This window comes from Pelodiscus sinensis, chromosome 1 (genome assembly GCF_049634645.1).
Source record: "Pelodiscus sinensis isolate JC-2024 chromosome 1, ASM4963464v1, whole genome shotgun sequence".
Lineage (NCBI taxonomy): Eukaryota > Metazoa > Chordata > Testudines > Trionychidae > Pelodiscus > Pelodiscus sinensis.
Genome location: NC_134711.1, coordinates 231,810,030 through 231,824,733, shown reverse-complemented (window position 1 = coordinate 231,824,733; position 14,704 = coordinate 231,810,030). Strand labels below are relative to the sequence as shown.

Here is a 14,704-nt window from a genome sequence, read left to right as displayed (position 1 = left end):
AAGTGTATCCGGTTTGTGGATTTTAAAGGGACAGTGGGTTATATATATAGCTTCTAAAAAATCTATCCCTTTCCCCCATCTTCCCATCCCACTCTTTTGTGTTCCCAAAAGAAACTTGAAGCTGAAATCCTTTTCTTGTCTGACATTTCTCCTCTAGATACTGTAGTACTCCCCATGAGCACTGAGCTGAAGGTATATTGATCAAGTACAAAAAAAACCCCCAGCATTATCTACAAGCAAATATTTTAAAAAACATTACTGTCCATGCATTTTGACAATCTGACTTGGACCCCTCTGGTTTTTTTTCCCACCCTCAACATTGCTTTGCCTCATAGGTCTGTCTTCTATTCCAGGCTAGTAAATCAGTTATTAGAATGCCCAAGGCACTTTGTAGTTATGGCTGCAGTACCAGAAAAGTACTGTACTGACAAGGGCAAGTGCTTCCAGAACAAGTTCCTGTGTTACAGTAAATGTTAGGGTAGCCTCACTAATGATGATGATGAGATATGGTGATTCTTGCAGATGTCACTCTGACCTCAGCTGTAACAATGAGTACAGTAATTACTAAGTAACCTGGCCATGAGAAAATAAATATTCAAATAATGGTTAATTGTCCTTTCTCCTAAAGTGGGTAGGCTAATTGATTTCAAAGTAGCTGTAAATGTGGCCTCTGCTGCAAGACTATGTCCCTCCAGACTTTCAGAGATGACCTGAAGTTTATGATCATTGCATTACAGATTGTGTTAGCCCTTCTGACATTATTTGGCCCTGCTTTGGACAGAGGCTGGACTCAGATGACCTTCTAAAGTCTCGTCCAGCCCTTGGAATCTATCATTCTATAATTTGAAGGAGAATACATTGCATACCATGCAATTTATTTGGTGAGGTGGAGGAGGGAAAGGAGCGTTTATATGCTACCTCAAAGCTCAAGATCTTGTGTGCCACCGGTGAATATTACAGAATGCCTGGCACTTTTGAAATGAAGGGCGTGGCTTGGTGAGATTGGTCAAAATTTCTCATCTTTGCATTATTGCAGAGCATCCTCTGAACAGATCTTCTGCCCCACTGCCACTATCTCAACCAGACAGGCTCCATTAATATACAGCAGCACCTTCTCATTCTATGTCTGAAGTACTGTGCATATGGATTTTCTGAATGACAGCTGCATTAGAAGACCCTGATCCTACAACATGTTCCACGCAAATGCAATTTCATGGAGCTCTATGGAGGTAAATGGGGCTTCAAACAAGCTCAGTGGTCATGAACAGAACAAGGTGCAAGATCAGAGGCCTAAGTGTTAAATATTGCAAATGACTGATTTTTACACATTCCCTTGCACATTCGAATTTTCCTGTGTTCCAGGGGAGCATTTGCGTGATATTTAGCTAGGACACATTATTTTCTACAAACATACTACAGTGCAAATACCGGTCTGTTTCTATTCAGGCTGTGGGTTTTCTTTACACTCTCCCTCAGGCTGTGCCGTCGACGGATCAGAATTTCTTTGGCTTGTTTTTCACTTGAATCTGCAGCCAGGCTATGTCTGTTATAAGACATCGTCTGAAAAACAAAGGCAGTGGCAACATTTTAAAAAGCACAATAGCTAATGCATTGAAGATTTCCAACTGGAACTACTTGCACTCTTTGTTTTATCATTGTCTTAAGCTGTCACAAATATCTTGCAAACCAAATCACATTAAAAATTGATTAAGGGCAATCTGAGTAAGTCAATGTTTGTTTAGTCATTTGTACCACAGGGCTTCTGTTAGGCACCTGCCTTTGTTAAACCTGCCAATATTTATCATGAAAAAGAACTCGGAAAAATGGCTTAATGCAGTGTTTATGCCAGACTCACACTAGCTCATTCAACATGTCAATAGAGGACATTCATTTGAAGGTGAAAAGATCAGTCACCAAAGGGGGAAAATATTTTCAGCTCCAGCGAGCTGAAGCCAGCTCCTCATTTGAATGCTTTCCAAAAATCACAGACATACAACCTATTTTAGCCACAGGAGGGTGTAAGTGCAGTGTCCTTTTTGCTTTTAGTTCACCTTTTCCCCAGCTCATCAACACACACTTTCAATAGACACAACTGCAGACCCACCGGAAATGAGAAGACCAATTTCACATCAAGAGCTGACCAAACCAGTAGCAAGACAAAAGTGGGACAAAACTGGGGTTTGGTTCCATGGGGTTGTGGGTGTATGAGCCTTCAGATGTAATGTAAATAAGCTGGATGTAATGTAACAATAATATTTAGCACTTGTATAACAAGCCAGTAAAGCCCTTATTATGGAAGCAGTTTTATTGCAAACATGAAAGAAACCGATCCCCAGCTGAGACTCTGGTGTGAGAATGGATTTTACAGATAATCTTTACATTCCAAGCTGACGTGGGATAGTCTATAAAATATAACTTCACCCTTACTCGATGTCGTATTTGATAGAGATTCTTTGTTAATATTTCTCGCATGTTATTCATTTCATCTGGGGATAGAGGCCTTACTATATTTTCCTCATAATCACTGTTGCAAAGTACAGAAAGAGAGAGAAAAAGAAATGTTTAATACCTGAACATACAAATTAAAATTACCAATTTACTTCCATAAAGATATAAATAACAAGTCCACACAAGGGATTTTTTTTTCAGGATGAAAGGTGGAATCCAGACTCCACTGAGGTCAATGGTAAAGCTTAAAATTCACCCAAAGTGTCATGCTCGCTCAACATTCTGCATGTGTTAGCTTAAACTACACATTTGATTAAGGTACTCTTCAAAGTGCCCAGGAAGCCTCCCCTCTCACTGCTGAGCTACTGTACTCAGAACTGACCCTAAACCAAATAGCCCCTCTTTCATTTATTAAACTTTTGAATAACTTACAGCACCCTAAACCCAGTGCCTCCAACTAGGCACCCTACACAGTAGCCTGCCCCTAAATCTGGCCCTGGCTATACCAGCTACTTTCAGAAGAGCAGGCACTGTCTGACTCAACTCCCTGTGGGAATACGCAGTACTCTAGGACAGTGGTGTGCAACCTTTTTTCCCCCGCGACTCCTACGGCTGGGCCCAGCCATTGGCGGCCACGTGACACGGGGCTCAGATGCGGATGGCTGGGAGGTGGGCCCGGCCATTGGCGGCTGCGCAGTGTGGCACTTAGACCTGGGCAGCCATGAACTGGGCCCAGATATTGGCTGCGCGGTGCGGCGCTTAGACCCAGGTGGCCAGGGGCTTGGCCCGATCATTGGCAGCCACGTGGCGCGGCAACCCCTCCTCCCCCAGGAAGACGGGTTGCGCACCACTGCTCTAGGATACTTGTTCCCACTATCCCCATCAGGCTCTCCAACCTGGAAGAGCAAAGATGACCTCTGGTGTGTATGGGATGAAGATAAAACAAAGCAACAAAAAGTCCCTTTGTAACTCACACACCTAGGGTGGTTGACTGTCCCATGCAGTGGCACCTAGACCACAGCAACAGATAAGAACAAGAGACCTCTACAGCATGAGCTGAAAGTCAGTTGGCTTTTAGCTCAGAGGGTAGAGGCTCCTGTACTAAGCTTCAGAGGTCCCAGGTTCAAATCCCACTGGTGGTGGTTGCACCTTCACTTCTCTTAGCGTGGCAGTGCCCAAGCAACCCCAAAGCTACAGACGCCTCTCTAATGGCATGCATTTTAGACTCATTGTGGGGGAAATGGTAATTGCAGAGTCAATGTCAGGCAACACCAGGTTGCAAGCCTTAAAGAAGAGAGGTTCCCTGTACACACCTGCTGTTGTGTAATAAACCCACACACCTATATGGTGGCTCAGTCATATTGGCCTGACTTACTTGAGAGAAGCTGAGGATGGCACTGTACTTATCATCCCACTTTCTGCCATCTCAATGGCATGTTTGATTTCTAGCTTCTTGTACAAGGACACAATGCTGGATTTGGGCTGGTTCTCCCGGATTAGAAGCCTCCGCAGGAACTTATTGTCAAATTTTTTAAACCTGTGTGTGAAGCAAACAAACCCAACCAGTTAGTTTATGTTACAAATAGTTCAGGAAAGCAAATATTCCGTGGCTGCAGTGAGGGGGATAGAGGTTACTCCCTGTGGGATGGATTTCTGGCCACACAAATCAAATATCATTTAATGAGGTAATCAAGGATCAAGTAAATCTTCCTTTCTGCTGGGTTTATGGGACACATACATTGATGCACCCACCCTCTAACCCAGTGGTTCTCAAACTTTTTGGCCCGTGGCCCACCTGGCTCAACGCAAACCTTTTTGTGGTCCACCAGTTGCTAATGGGAACTTGGTGTTTATTATATATATAAAAAAAATTAAAAACGCCAATAGTCTAGTAGCACCTTGAAGACTAACAAAACCTGTAGATGGTATCATGAGCTTCAGATGTGGGTTTTGCCCATGAAAGTTCATGACGCCATCTACATGGTTTGTTAGTCTTTAAGGTGCTACTAGACTATTTGTTGTTTTTTAAGTTTTTCCTGTCATAGACTAACTCGGCTACCGCTCTGAAGTTAATTACATAATTATACCTGAGCCATTTTGCTATTATTGCAGTTAGGGAGAATGGTTTAATTTAACCAGAAAGAAAGGAAATATTAATTTTAAATTATTAAACAGATTAAGTGCTTTAACTTTCTCATATTAGTTTATCAATCTTCATTTTAAATAAAGTAAAATATTAATTTATGTCCAACACAAAAGGTTCCCATGTTTTCTCTGTTTATGGCACAGGGGTGGGGAACCTTTTTTGGGTTGGGGGCCACTGACCCACAGAAAAATCAATTGGGAACCACACAAGTGAGAAGCAAAAAAAAAACCAACAACAACCCAGTCGTCACTGATATGGCCCCCCAATGAGACACTTCAATCCTTTGGCATTCCAGCCTCACTGGAGGAGGGTGAGGGACAGGGAGCACTGAGGTTCAGGGCTTCCCATAAGCCAGAATTACACCTCTGGGATTTCAGAGTGAGTGGATTTTGTGGATCCACCTAGGCTCTAGGGTTGGGACAAAAATGAGGGGTTTAGTGTGAGGAAGAAGGCTGGCAACAAGTGGAATGGGGGCGCAGGATCTGGGTGGGAGGTGGGGTACAGGAGCAAGCTGGGCGGAGGGTGTCTGACCAGTAGGAAGAGGCAAGAGCAAGGGAAGGTGCAGTGTCTGGCCGGGGGGAAGGAAGAGTGCAGGAGCAAGGAAGGCTGCAGGAACAGGCTGGGGGTAGGATATCTGGCTGGGGCGAAGGGTGCAGGAGGAGGCTGGGGGTAGGGTGTCAGGACAAGAGGGAGAGTGCCGGAATGAGCTGGGGGTAGGGTGTCTGGTCAGGGGAGAAGAGTGCAGGAGCAATGGAGGATGCAGGAGCAGGCTGGGAGTAGGGTATGTGGCCATGGGGGAGAGTACAGGAGCAGGCTGGGGGTGAAGGGGTCTGGGCATGAGGAAATGGGGGGGTCACTTACTTGCCTTTGCGCCCCAGGCAGCTCCCATGCATGACCTCCCACTGTTCCCCCAGCCAGGAAGGGGGAGCACTTCCTTCCCTGCAAGCTGGATCATGCAGCCAGACTTGAGACTTCTCCCCACCCCCAACAGAAAGCTGTTGCTAGTGCTCCAACCTCACGGGGGAGAGGGGAAGGGAGGCATGGCTGGGACACCAGTGTGGGCTCCCCACTACAGGGAAAAGGAGGGGGGGCTGTGCTCGAGCCATGGACCACCTGGAAGACTGCAGTTTGAGAACCACTGCTCTAACCATAGTTAGCTTTTAATTGTGTTGGTTTATTGGCAATTATTTTTAATTAGACATTTGCCTAAAAGACAAAGGAAGCAGTAAATATTCATGTAATAGTGACAAAAAGGCTGTGACTTGAACTCACTGCCTTTCATGCTCTGAACTTTTAATGTCCTCCTGGAAAAAAAATCTATTTTGTTACCCATTATTGCCTCTAGTGTAGCAATTGCAATCCTTCTTGGATGCTCACTGAACTTGATCTTTCTTCTCCTTACTAAGTTTAAAATAAAACCATAAAGAACCATGCAACAACCTGCTGGTCTAATATACAACTCTTTCAAGAACCTCAAAGTCACCCATTTCCTGAGTCTTTCTGTGATATGATCCAATGGATTCTAATTGGTTCCCACCAATCAAAGAAATAACCCCATGTTTCACCATTACAAAGCTGTACACGCTGGAATAGCAAAGGAGGCTCTGGGCTACAGGTTTACACAAACTCTCTAAATGCATATAGCAAACATTGCAAAAACCAGAAATGGAGAATGAATGGTTTGAGATGATGGAATTCTATAGACAAGGGTCATAGGGCTGGGTTTTTAGCCTGCTATAGTTTTTTGTTCTGTTTTCTTGTGGTTTTGTAAAACTATTTCATCTCACTCTGCAACCCGGGCATGCTAAACCAAACCAAACACACTCTTGAGTACAACCCCAAGGTATAAATCCACCACCCAACTGGCTGATTTTGCTGTTCTGAGCCAGCTCTTCCACTCAGCCAACTAGGTCTCTCCTCTACAGCAAAGAGTTTTAAATAACATTCTTACTTGTCTTTCCAAAAGTTGTGACCCCAGTGCCCACATACGTCTTCAATTCCAGTCTTCACGTGATCAAAGAACTAAAGGCAAACATAAAAATTCATTATGAATTCTTATGAACATAATTCAGCTTGCTCTTAGATATGACGCTTTAGTGCTAGCCTAGTTAAATTACTAAGATCTTGTCTGTATTAGAAAAGTTACACTAGTTTAACTCAATCAATTGAAAAATCCATCAAATTGAACCAATGCAAATCTGTAAAGTAGAATCATAGAACCACAAGGTTGGAAAGGTCAACAGATGCATTTAAACCAGTTTAGTCAGTATTTAAATTGCTTTAAGTTGAGTGGAAGGATTGTGAAGGGATTCAGGCATTAGCCTACAACTCAGGAGACCTGACATCAATATCCTATGCAACCACAAACTCCTTGTGTAACCTTGGGGTAAATCACTTAAGGTATGTCCACACTGCAACAAGGAGCAAGCCTCACAATCCAGGTGCACAGATTTGTGTTTGTGAGGCTCATGCTAGTGTGCATAAAAATAGCTCTACAGACATTGCTTTGTTGTTGTAACCTGTGATTTTGTACCGGAGAGTGGAAGGAGCTTAAGATCATGAACTCCAGTGTGAACAGCAACATGGCTATTTTTAGCATATTGAGACGAGCCTTGCTCACATAGGTCTGTGTGGACTTGGGCTTGGTGGTTTGCTCCCGGATGCAATGGAGACGTATCATCAGCCTTAGATCTCAAAGACATTTAGACTCATAAGTGCAGAAGCCTGAAAATCAACCAGAGTTAGAGGCCTGAAAACCCTTTTAGGATCTGAGCCTTCATCAATCTGTGCTTTTGTTTCCCATCTATAAAATGGGAATAATAGCACTTCCCTACTGCTCAGAGGAGTTCAGTAGGCAAATATGTTACAAATTGTGATGCACCCAAGATGGGATTCACAAATATAATTAGTCATTTAACAGTAGGAGTATGTCACTTAGGGTGCATCTACACTGCACCTGGAGCTCAAAATAAGCTATCCAATTTGAACTACACAAATTGTATAGCTTATTTGACATTAATTTCGAAATAGCTTATTTGGTGTTGTCTACACAGCACTTATTTCAAAATAAATTGCTATTCTGAAACGTCCCTTACTCCTTGTGGAATGAAGTTTACAGGGATGTTGGAACAGCGAGTCTGTTATATTTTGAATAGGCCAACTCAAAATACGTGGAATGGCTATTTTGGGGTAAATAGCGCTGCAGTGTAAATGTTACCTTAGAATAACAGAGAAATCAATGTAAAGTTTAAATGAGTCTACCTTAAGGTTTGCACAAGTTTCACTAGTTGAATTTAAAATCAGTTTAGTTAAAAAGGTAACACAGTTCTAGTGTAGATTAGTCCTAAAATTGCAGAAAATTCATATCCAAAGAGTAAAGGAATGTAATTTTAGCATAGCAGATCAACAATGAACAATCCAAAGTGTATATATAAAAAAGATAGTTTGTAGAATTAAATCCAAATATCTTGTTACATCACATTTCAGATAAAATCTGGCCATACAGAAGTCAATGGGAGTTTTGTCATTGCCTTTGATAGAGTCACTATTTCACCCGTGAATGCTAAAGCTATGGCATACCCGATTGTAAATTTCTTCACTGACAGCTGGCTGCTTCTTATTTGATCTTTTAACGTCAAGAAACTCCACCAGTGGACGAATTGTTATTCCCTGTATAGAAAATAGCAAATATATATATATATATATTGTTTATTCATAGATATAAAGGAATAGAGAAATATATTTCAGCCAATAACCTCTTATTTCTGTCAAAACTGTAACAACCAACCTGGAGGCCTTTATGGCTTTTCATAGCATTGTCTAGTTTCAAATATGAATTCACCCATTATTAGCAAGTGTTGCATTTAGTTGGCAATGTGTTCCCTCCCATAATATAGTCTTATTAGTACAAAGGGAATCTCTGGCAAACAATTGATGTCCATAAAAACGGATGTATTCATCTGACAAATCCTATTAGTGACATGTCACTTGCTAATGGCAATCATTTTTTCCAATAAAAGGTTTTCAAGAATTTCAGAGATAACAATCAGCTTATGAAACCAGAAGCACATCATTCATAATTCAAACCACAGATTTGCTACATTTTCTGTCAGCTACTGTTTTAGAAATTAAAATTCAAGAAACTAAGTAATAATATGGAAATTAATATGTAGGAGTAGGTGACTGTGGAAAATCTAGTGAGATTTTAGTCTCAGTTAGATATGTTGAGAGCAGGCACAAACTTCTGGGTTGCCCAACATGCTATGTTGGCTTTTAATATTTATTTCTGAAGGAAATAAATATTAAATATTAAATATTAATAAATATTAAAAGTATTATAAATTGTTAATAAATACCTGGTACACCTTTGCTTCTTAGGTTCTGGCTACACTGAATTATTAGCTATGCTACTATGACAAAACCCTCTGAAAAAGGCTCATTCAGGTAGATTAAATGTTTTAAGTTTCTTCTCAAATGCTTCTTCACAAAACATCTGGGAAACAAAACGTGACAGGAGGAGAGTTCTCACCTGAATGAAAACGGTAAAGAATATCACCACAATAGTAGCAGTAATGAACAATTTCTTTCTGGGGATCACAGCAACAGGAAGCAAAAATACTAAAGAAAAACAGATGGCTCCTCGGAGACCTCCATAGGCAATAATGAATTGGTCCTTAAAAGTTAGAGGAATTGTCCGGAACATGTTAATGATCTGAGTCAAAACAAAAACACCTGAAGAAACGATGAAGACAATTGTCAAAGGGAAAGCTAAGGTGGTATGGAAATCCTCAGCATTGCTTATTGTTTATGACACACAGTTTGCTTGTTGTTCTTTGGTTTGGTTTGGTTTGGTTTGGTTTGGTTTGGTTTCTTTTAAGAAAGGAAATGTCAGTTTACCAGACTGAGAGATTTTTACTCCACAGCCAGAGGATTAGACTAGCACTCGGCCAAGAGGCAGAGGATCCCTGTTCAAATACCTTCTCCTCTCAAGAACAGAGGGGACTTAGACTGGACATCTCCCACATCTCAGATGGAGTACCCTAAATAGTGGACTAAAGGTTATGAGAGAGCTTCTCCTCTTCCTCTTCTCCCCTGTTTTGTGTGAGGCCTGACCCAGTAAGCAGACTTTAAGCACACCTACCAGATTGTACCCACAGGTGAGTTAGGTGGAAGGAAGCTTATACTCTGGTTCTTGCACTGCTCTGGAGTTTAGGCATCCAGACACGTAGAGCGAGGCTGCACTGCACATGTGCCAAGGTGGAAAACATAGGTGCCTACAGAATTTTAAAAATACATTCTAGGCACTGGGTGAGTTTGAAATCTACACAAATTGTATAGCTGAGTGGGTTTGGAGGCAGCTGAGTGGGGCGAGCGGGGTAGAGCTGTGAAACCCATTGGGGTCTGATTCTGAGATTCAGGGGTCTAAAGTGGCAGGTAGGCACCTAACTCCCTTTGTGAATCTAATCCTAAATCACTAAGACATTTTGAAAATCCCATTAGACAATGATCCGCATCTTTAGGTACCTAAACATTTTTGTAAACCTGACCGTAAGTGTGTAAATTACCTCAAAGCTGGGACTTAGACACTTTGGAAAATGTGACCCATTGTCTTCCATACACATGGGTTCAAATCCTGGAAACACTTAGGCTACGTCTACGCTGCAAGGGTAAGTCGGAAAACGAAACGCAATTTGCGGTATGCAAATTACGTATCTTTTTCTGCTTTACTGTAGAAAGAAACTTTTCCAAAATTTGGCACATCTACACGGCGCCAAATTTCGGAAAAAAGTGCTCTTTCAACACATCCGTTATTCTTCATAAAATGAGGTTTACAAGGATGGCAAAAGAGTGCATCCACTTTTTTGAAAATTTGTCCAAAAAAGCGAACACGTTCCTTGGACCCAGCATTGCTTTTCCAGGTATCCGAAAAAGCAGTGCAGTCTAGATGTAGCCATAGTATCATCAATGTTTAACTTTACTGGCAAAAATGATGAAGTCAATTGGGGTATTCAAGTGATGTAGGTACCTAAAACTCGGCAGATCTGTGGCCTAGGATAGCTCTTGACAGGTGAGATAATAAGACACATTCTTCTTTTCTGGTTTAAGAATAATACAAGACAGTAAACAGGAATTTAACTATGGTATCCCCCATTTTAATGCTATTAGATATTTCTGACAATGACTGACTTGGATAAACATAAGAAATGCTAAGTCTTTTTGGTTTTCTTTTGTGGCACTGCATAATTTTGAGAATTTTTCTTTCATATTTTGTTTATTTTTAAACCAATGTGTTTATGACAACTATGATATTTTAGTTTCAGTAATGAGTGGACTCCCACCCATTTCATAATCACAGGACTGAGGCTCAAAGTAATGTTTGGAAAGAAAACTAATCTCTTTGAAATAAAGGACACCTAAAAGTATGGAGACTATTTTGTGAGCTACTGAAACTCAGCTTTAGCAATCCCGAGAGCTCTGGTCTGAGGTCACCAGCCAATAGCAAGGGAAGAAGCTATTAGTCTCCAATATCCAGCATAAGCAGATATTCAACCTTCCCCTATCTTATTCAGATCAGCTATTACTGCATCTGAGATATACATTCCTCTTGTGCCACAAAAGATATACATTCCTTTTGTGAAGAATGCTCAAGTACACAGCTGGATATCAAGACTGTCTTACCCAGGGCCCGCCAGATCAAACAGAAGAGGAGAGTGAAGCTAACAAAGGCCCAATTCCATTCATGGTTTTTTCCAACTGTGGACACTCCCATGAAAATAAAGATCAGGGTCTCGCTGACACTGCTCAGCATCTTCATGAAATACTTTATGGTTGTGTAGGACTTCTGGGAAACATTCTCCTCCACATACTTATTCATGGTCATGGCACAAGCTGTTATCCTGCAAAGTGAAACATTAACATTTAGGTGATTAGTTAATTTTTTTTAAAATCCACTCATCTAAAGAGACCACTGTTGAAATATTCAGGGAGGAAGTGTTCCCTTCCATACTGGCCAGAACTTGAATTAAAAGCATAATGAATACTCTCAATGATCTATTTTAAAAAATATATGTATTGATGTATTTATAGAGGAGGGAGTTTTTTCAGAGTGGTGTGTTTTCTGAAGAAGTGTCAGTGGAAAGGACCTTCTCTCACAGGCTGCCCCACACAGACAAAATGAAAGACCTTCTGTAGGGTTGCTCAGGAGTCTATGCTGAGCTCTCAGAACAGCCCCTTCAAAAAAAACAAAGCAAGACAACACACCTACCCTTCAGCATATGTACATTGCCAGCATGGGTGACTGAAATTGAGATGCTCAGTACAATCATTCAGCAGATGAGAGAGGAAGCAAGCCTTCCTAAAACAGACTCGCAAGGACTAAGGACCGAACAGTTTATCTCTATTAAAGAACAACATCCATATTTCTTCTTTATTCCTTCCATGTCTTCTGATAGCAAGTATTTCTATGTCCTTGACCACAATGGTCATAATGCAATATATTGATCTATTTCTGTTCATTGACTGACTCTGAATAGGAAAGAGATTCCATGGATAAAAAACAATGTCTTAGTGATTTAGGTACTTAACTTGCATTTTCAGAAGTAACATAGGCACTCAAAAGCCTACATTTCACTGAAAGTCAATGGGCCTTTGAAGGTGTGACACTTTGATTTCTGTTCTTAATGGGAGTTAGGGTCCTGCAGTTAAGCCACAGTAACCTGCAGTTGTACTAATTGTGCTGCACCATTAAAAACTATGGGTATGTCTACATTACAAAGTTAATTCGAACTAATGAACGTTAGTTCGAAGTAACTTTGATAGGCGCTACACAAGTGCTCCACTAGTTCAAACTTAATTAGAACTAGCGGAGCGCTTAGTTCAAACTAGGTAAACCTCATTCTACGAGGACTAAGCCTAGTTCAAACTTACTAGTTCGAATTAAGGGGTGTGTAGCCCCTTAATTCGAACTAGTGGGAGGCTAGCCCTCCTCAGCTTTCCCTGGTGGCCACTCTGGCCAACACCAGAGAAACTCTATTGCCCCCTTCCCGGCCCCGGCCCCCTTAAAGGGGCACAGGCTGGCTACGGTGCCCATGCCAGGTGCAAGCCTGCCAGCATCCAGCCAGCAGACCCTGCACCTGGCACGGCTCGAGCCACCCACCCGATGCCCCCCAGCCCTCCCCCTCTTCCCGGGACCAGGCTGGCGGCTCCCGGGAGTTTGCCCGGGACCGCAAGAGGCGGGCACCCGCCTGGGCTAGTGCGGACATCGTGGACCTCGTCCACGACCTCCGCATTAGGCACAGGAAAGTGGCCGTCTAGGGCAGGAGAGCTGCCAGCCTGGCCACCCAGGAGCAGGTGTGCATGAAAATCAAGGTGGTCCACTGAGACCCCCGACCCTGAGCCCTGAGCTTACAATGGCCGTACTGGGTCAGACCAAAGGTCCATCTAGCCCAGTAGCCTGTCTGCCGACAGCGGCCAACCCTAGGAACCCTGGAGGGGATGGACCGAAGACAGTGACCAAGCCATTTGTCTCGTGCCATCCCTCTCCAGCCTGCCAAACTTTGGGCAGGGACACCACTCCTACCCCCTGGCTAATACCACTCTATGGACCCAACCTCCATCACTTTATCTCACTTCTCTTTAAACTCTGTTCTAGTTCTAGCCTTCACAGCATCCTGCAGCAACGAGTTCCACAGGTTGACTCTTTGCTTTGTGAAGAACAACTTTCTGTTACTAGTTTGAAGCCTGCTACCCATTCCTTTCCTTTGGTGTCCTCTAGTCCTTCTCTTATGGGAACTAATGATGAACTTTTCTGTATGCACCCTCTCCACCCCACTCATGCTTTTATAGACCTTTATCATATCCCCCCTCCATCTCCTCTTTTCTAAGCTGAAAAGTCCCAGTCTCTTTAGCCTCTCTTTATATGGGACCTATTCCAAACCGCTCATCATTGTAGTTGCCCTCCCCTCTCCCACCCTCTCTCTTCCCCTCTCCCACCTCCTTTTCCCAGTCTCCCCCAGTTTTGTTCAATAAAGACAGATTCTATTTTTGAACACAATTGTCCTTTATTTAGTACATCAGGAAGGGGGTCTAAGAAGGGGTAAGTGGAAGGAGGTGAGGGAGGAATGGGGTACGAGCCCCCGATGGGGAGGACTGGGCTGGCTCTGCGGGCTTCTGGGGGTGGAAGCTCTCCTGCAGCCCCCCAATTGCCTCCTCTTCCCAGATGGCAGCCTGCGGCAAGTGCAGCCGGGCTGATGGCCGAGTGCTATGATGTGCCCAGTGTGGGTACTCCGGGCAAGCCAAGCCAGGACTGCTTTGCAAGCGGGGCACCCCTGAGAACTGTCTGTCCAGGGTGGGGGTCGGGTCCCTTTAAGCACAGCCCTCAGCTAACCTGAGGCAGCAGCTCCACGCTCTAAGTCCTCATCTGATGCCCTGCCAGCACTGCTTCCGGCCATCCTTAACCCCGGTTCAGGGTCCACTTAATGTGGACATGCTAGTTCGAATTAGCAAAACGCTAATTCGAACTAGTTTTTTAGTCTGGATCCGTTAGTTCGAATTAGCTTAGTTCGAATTAACTAATTCGAACTAAGTTAGTTTGAATTAGCGCTGTAGTGTAGACATACCCTATGTGACCAGTAATTTTTTTCACTGGTACAGCTACATTTGTGACTAAAATCCCACTGCAGAAAACACCCTATTTATTTTATTTTGCTTTCCATATGTTCTATCAGCTGGTTTATTTTCACAGGTCATATATCGAATGTTTTTCGTATGCTTTGCAGGGCTCTCTCCTTTAAGGGTTTACTTTTCCCAAGGTGCCATTTAATGAATGTCACAGTGAGGCCTTGAGGGCTATATGTACTTTGAGAGCTGGCACTTTGTCTAACCAATGTAGCATTTCACCTGGGAAGCCTGAACTTCACATAGTACTCACATAGGACTCTCATAGGAAAGGAACTTAAATGTTAGATTCTATTTATTACCCTCTTAAACTTAATTCTTATCATGATTACAGACCTGCAGGAAAACCTGACTGCTCCAGGGTGAGTCAGCTAATTCTGGGAGCAGTTTGTTTTTGGATCCTGAGCTAATTGAGAATCTGTGTGAGGATGGCTT

The 14,704-nt window shown here is 42.8% G+C and overlaps 1 protein-coding gene across 2 annotated transcripts in view; it reads right to left on the bottom strand.

Annotated features, from left to right (window-relative positions):
• SLC9A2 (solute carrier family 9 member A2) overlaps positions 1-14,704 on the bottom strand; it is a 50,047-nt gene that overhangs the window by 13,274 nt on the left and 22,069 nt on the right. The window contains exons 4-10 of one of the 2 annotated variants that reach the window (XM_075917393.1): positions 11,273-11,490; positions 9,123-9,325; positions 8,174-8,263; positions 6,546-6,616; positions 3,824-3,985; positions 2,422-2,524; positions 1,429-1,560 (exon numbers count right to left, since the gene is read on the bottom strand). In XM_075917393.1, coding sequence (XP_075773508.1) covers positions 1,429-1,560; positions 2,422-2,524; positions 3,824-3,985; positions 6,546-6,616; positions 8,174-8,263; positions 9,123-9,325; positions 11,273-11,490 — 979 coding nt within the window. The remainder of the gene's footprint in view (positions 1-1,428; positions 1,561-2,421; positions 2,525-3,823; positions 3,986-6,545; positions 6,617-8,173; positions 8,264-9,122; positions 9,326-11,272; positions 11,491-14,704) is intronic. The other variant, XM_075917394.1, reaches the window with a different exon arrangement.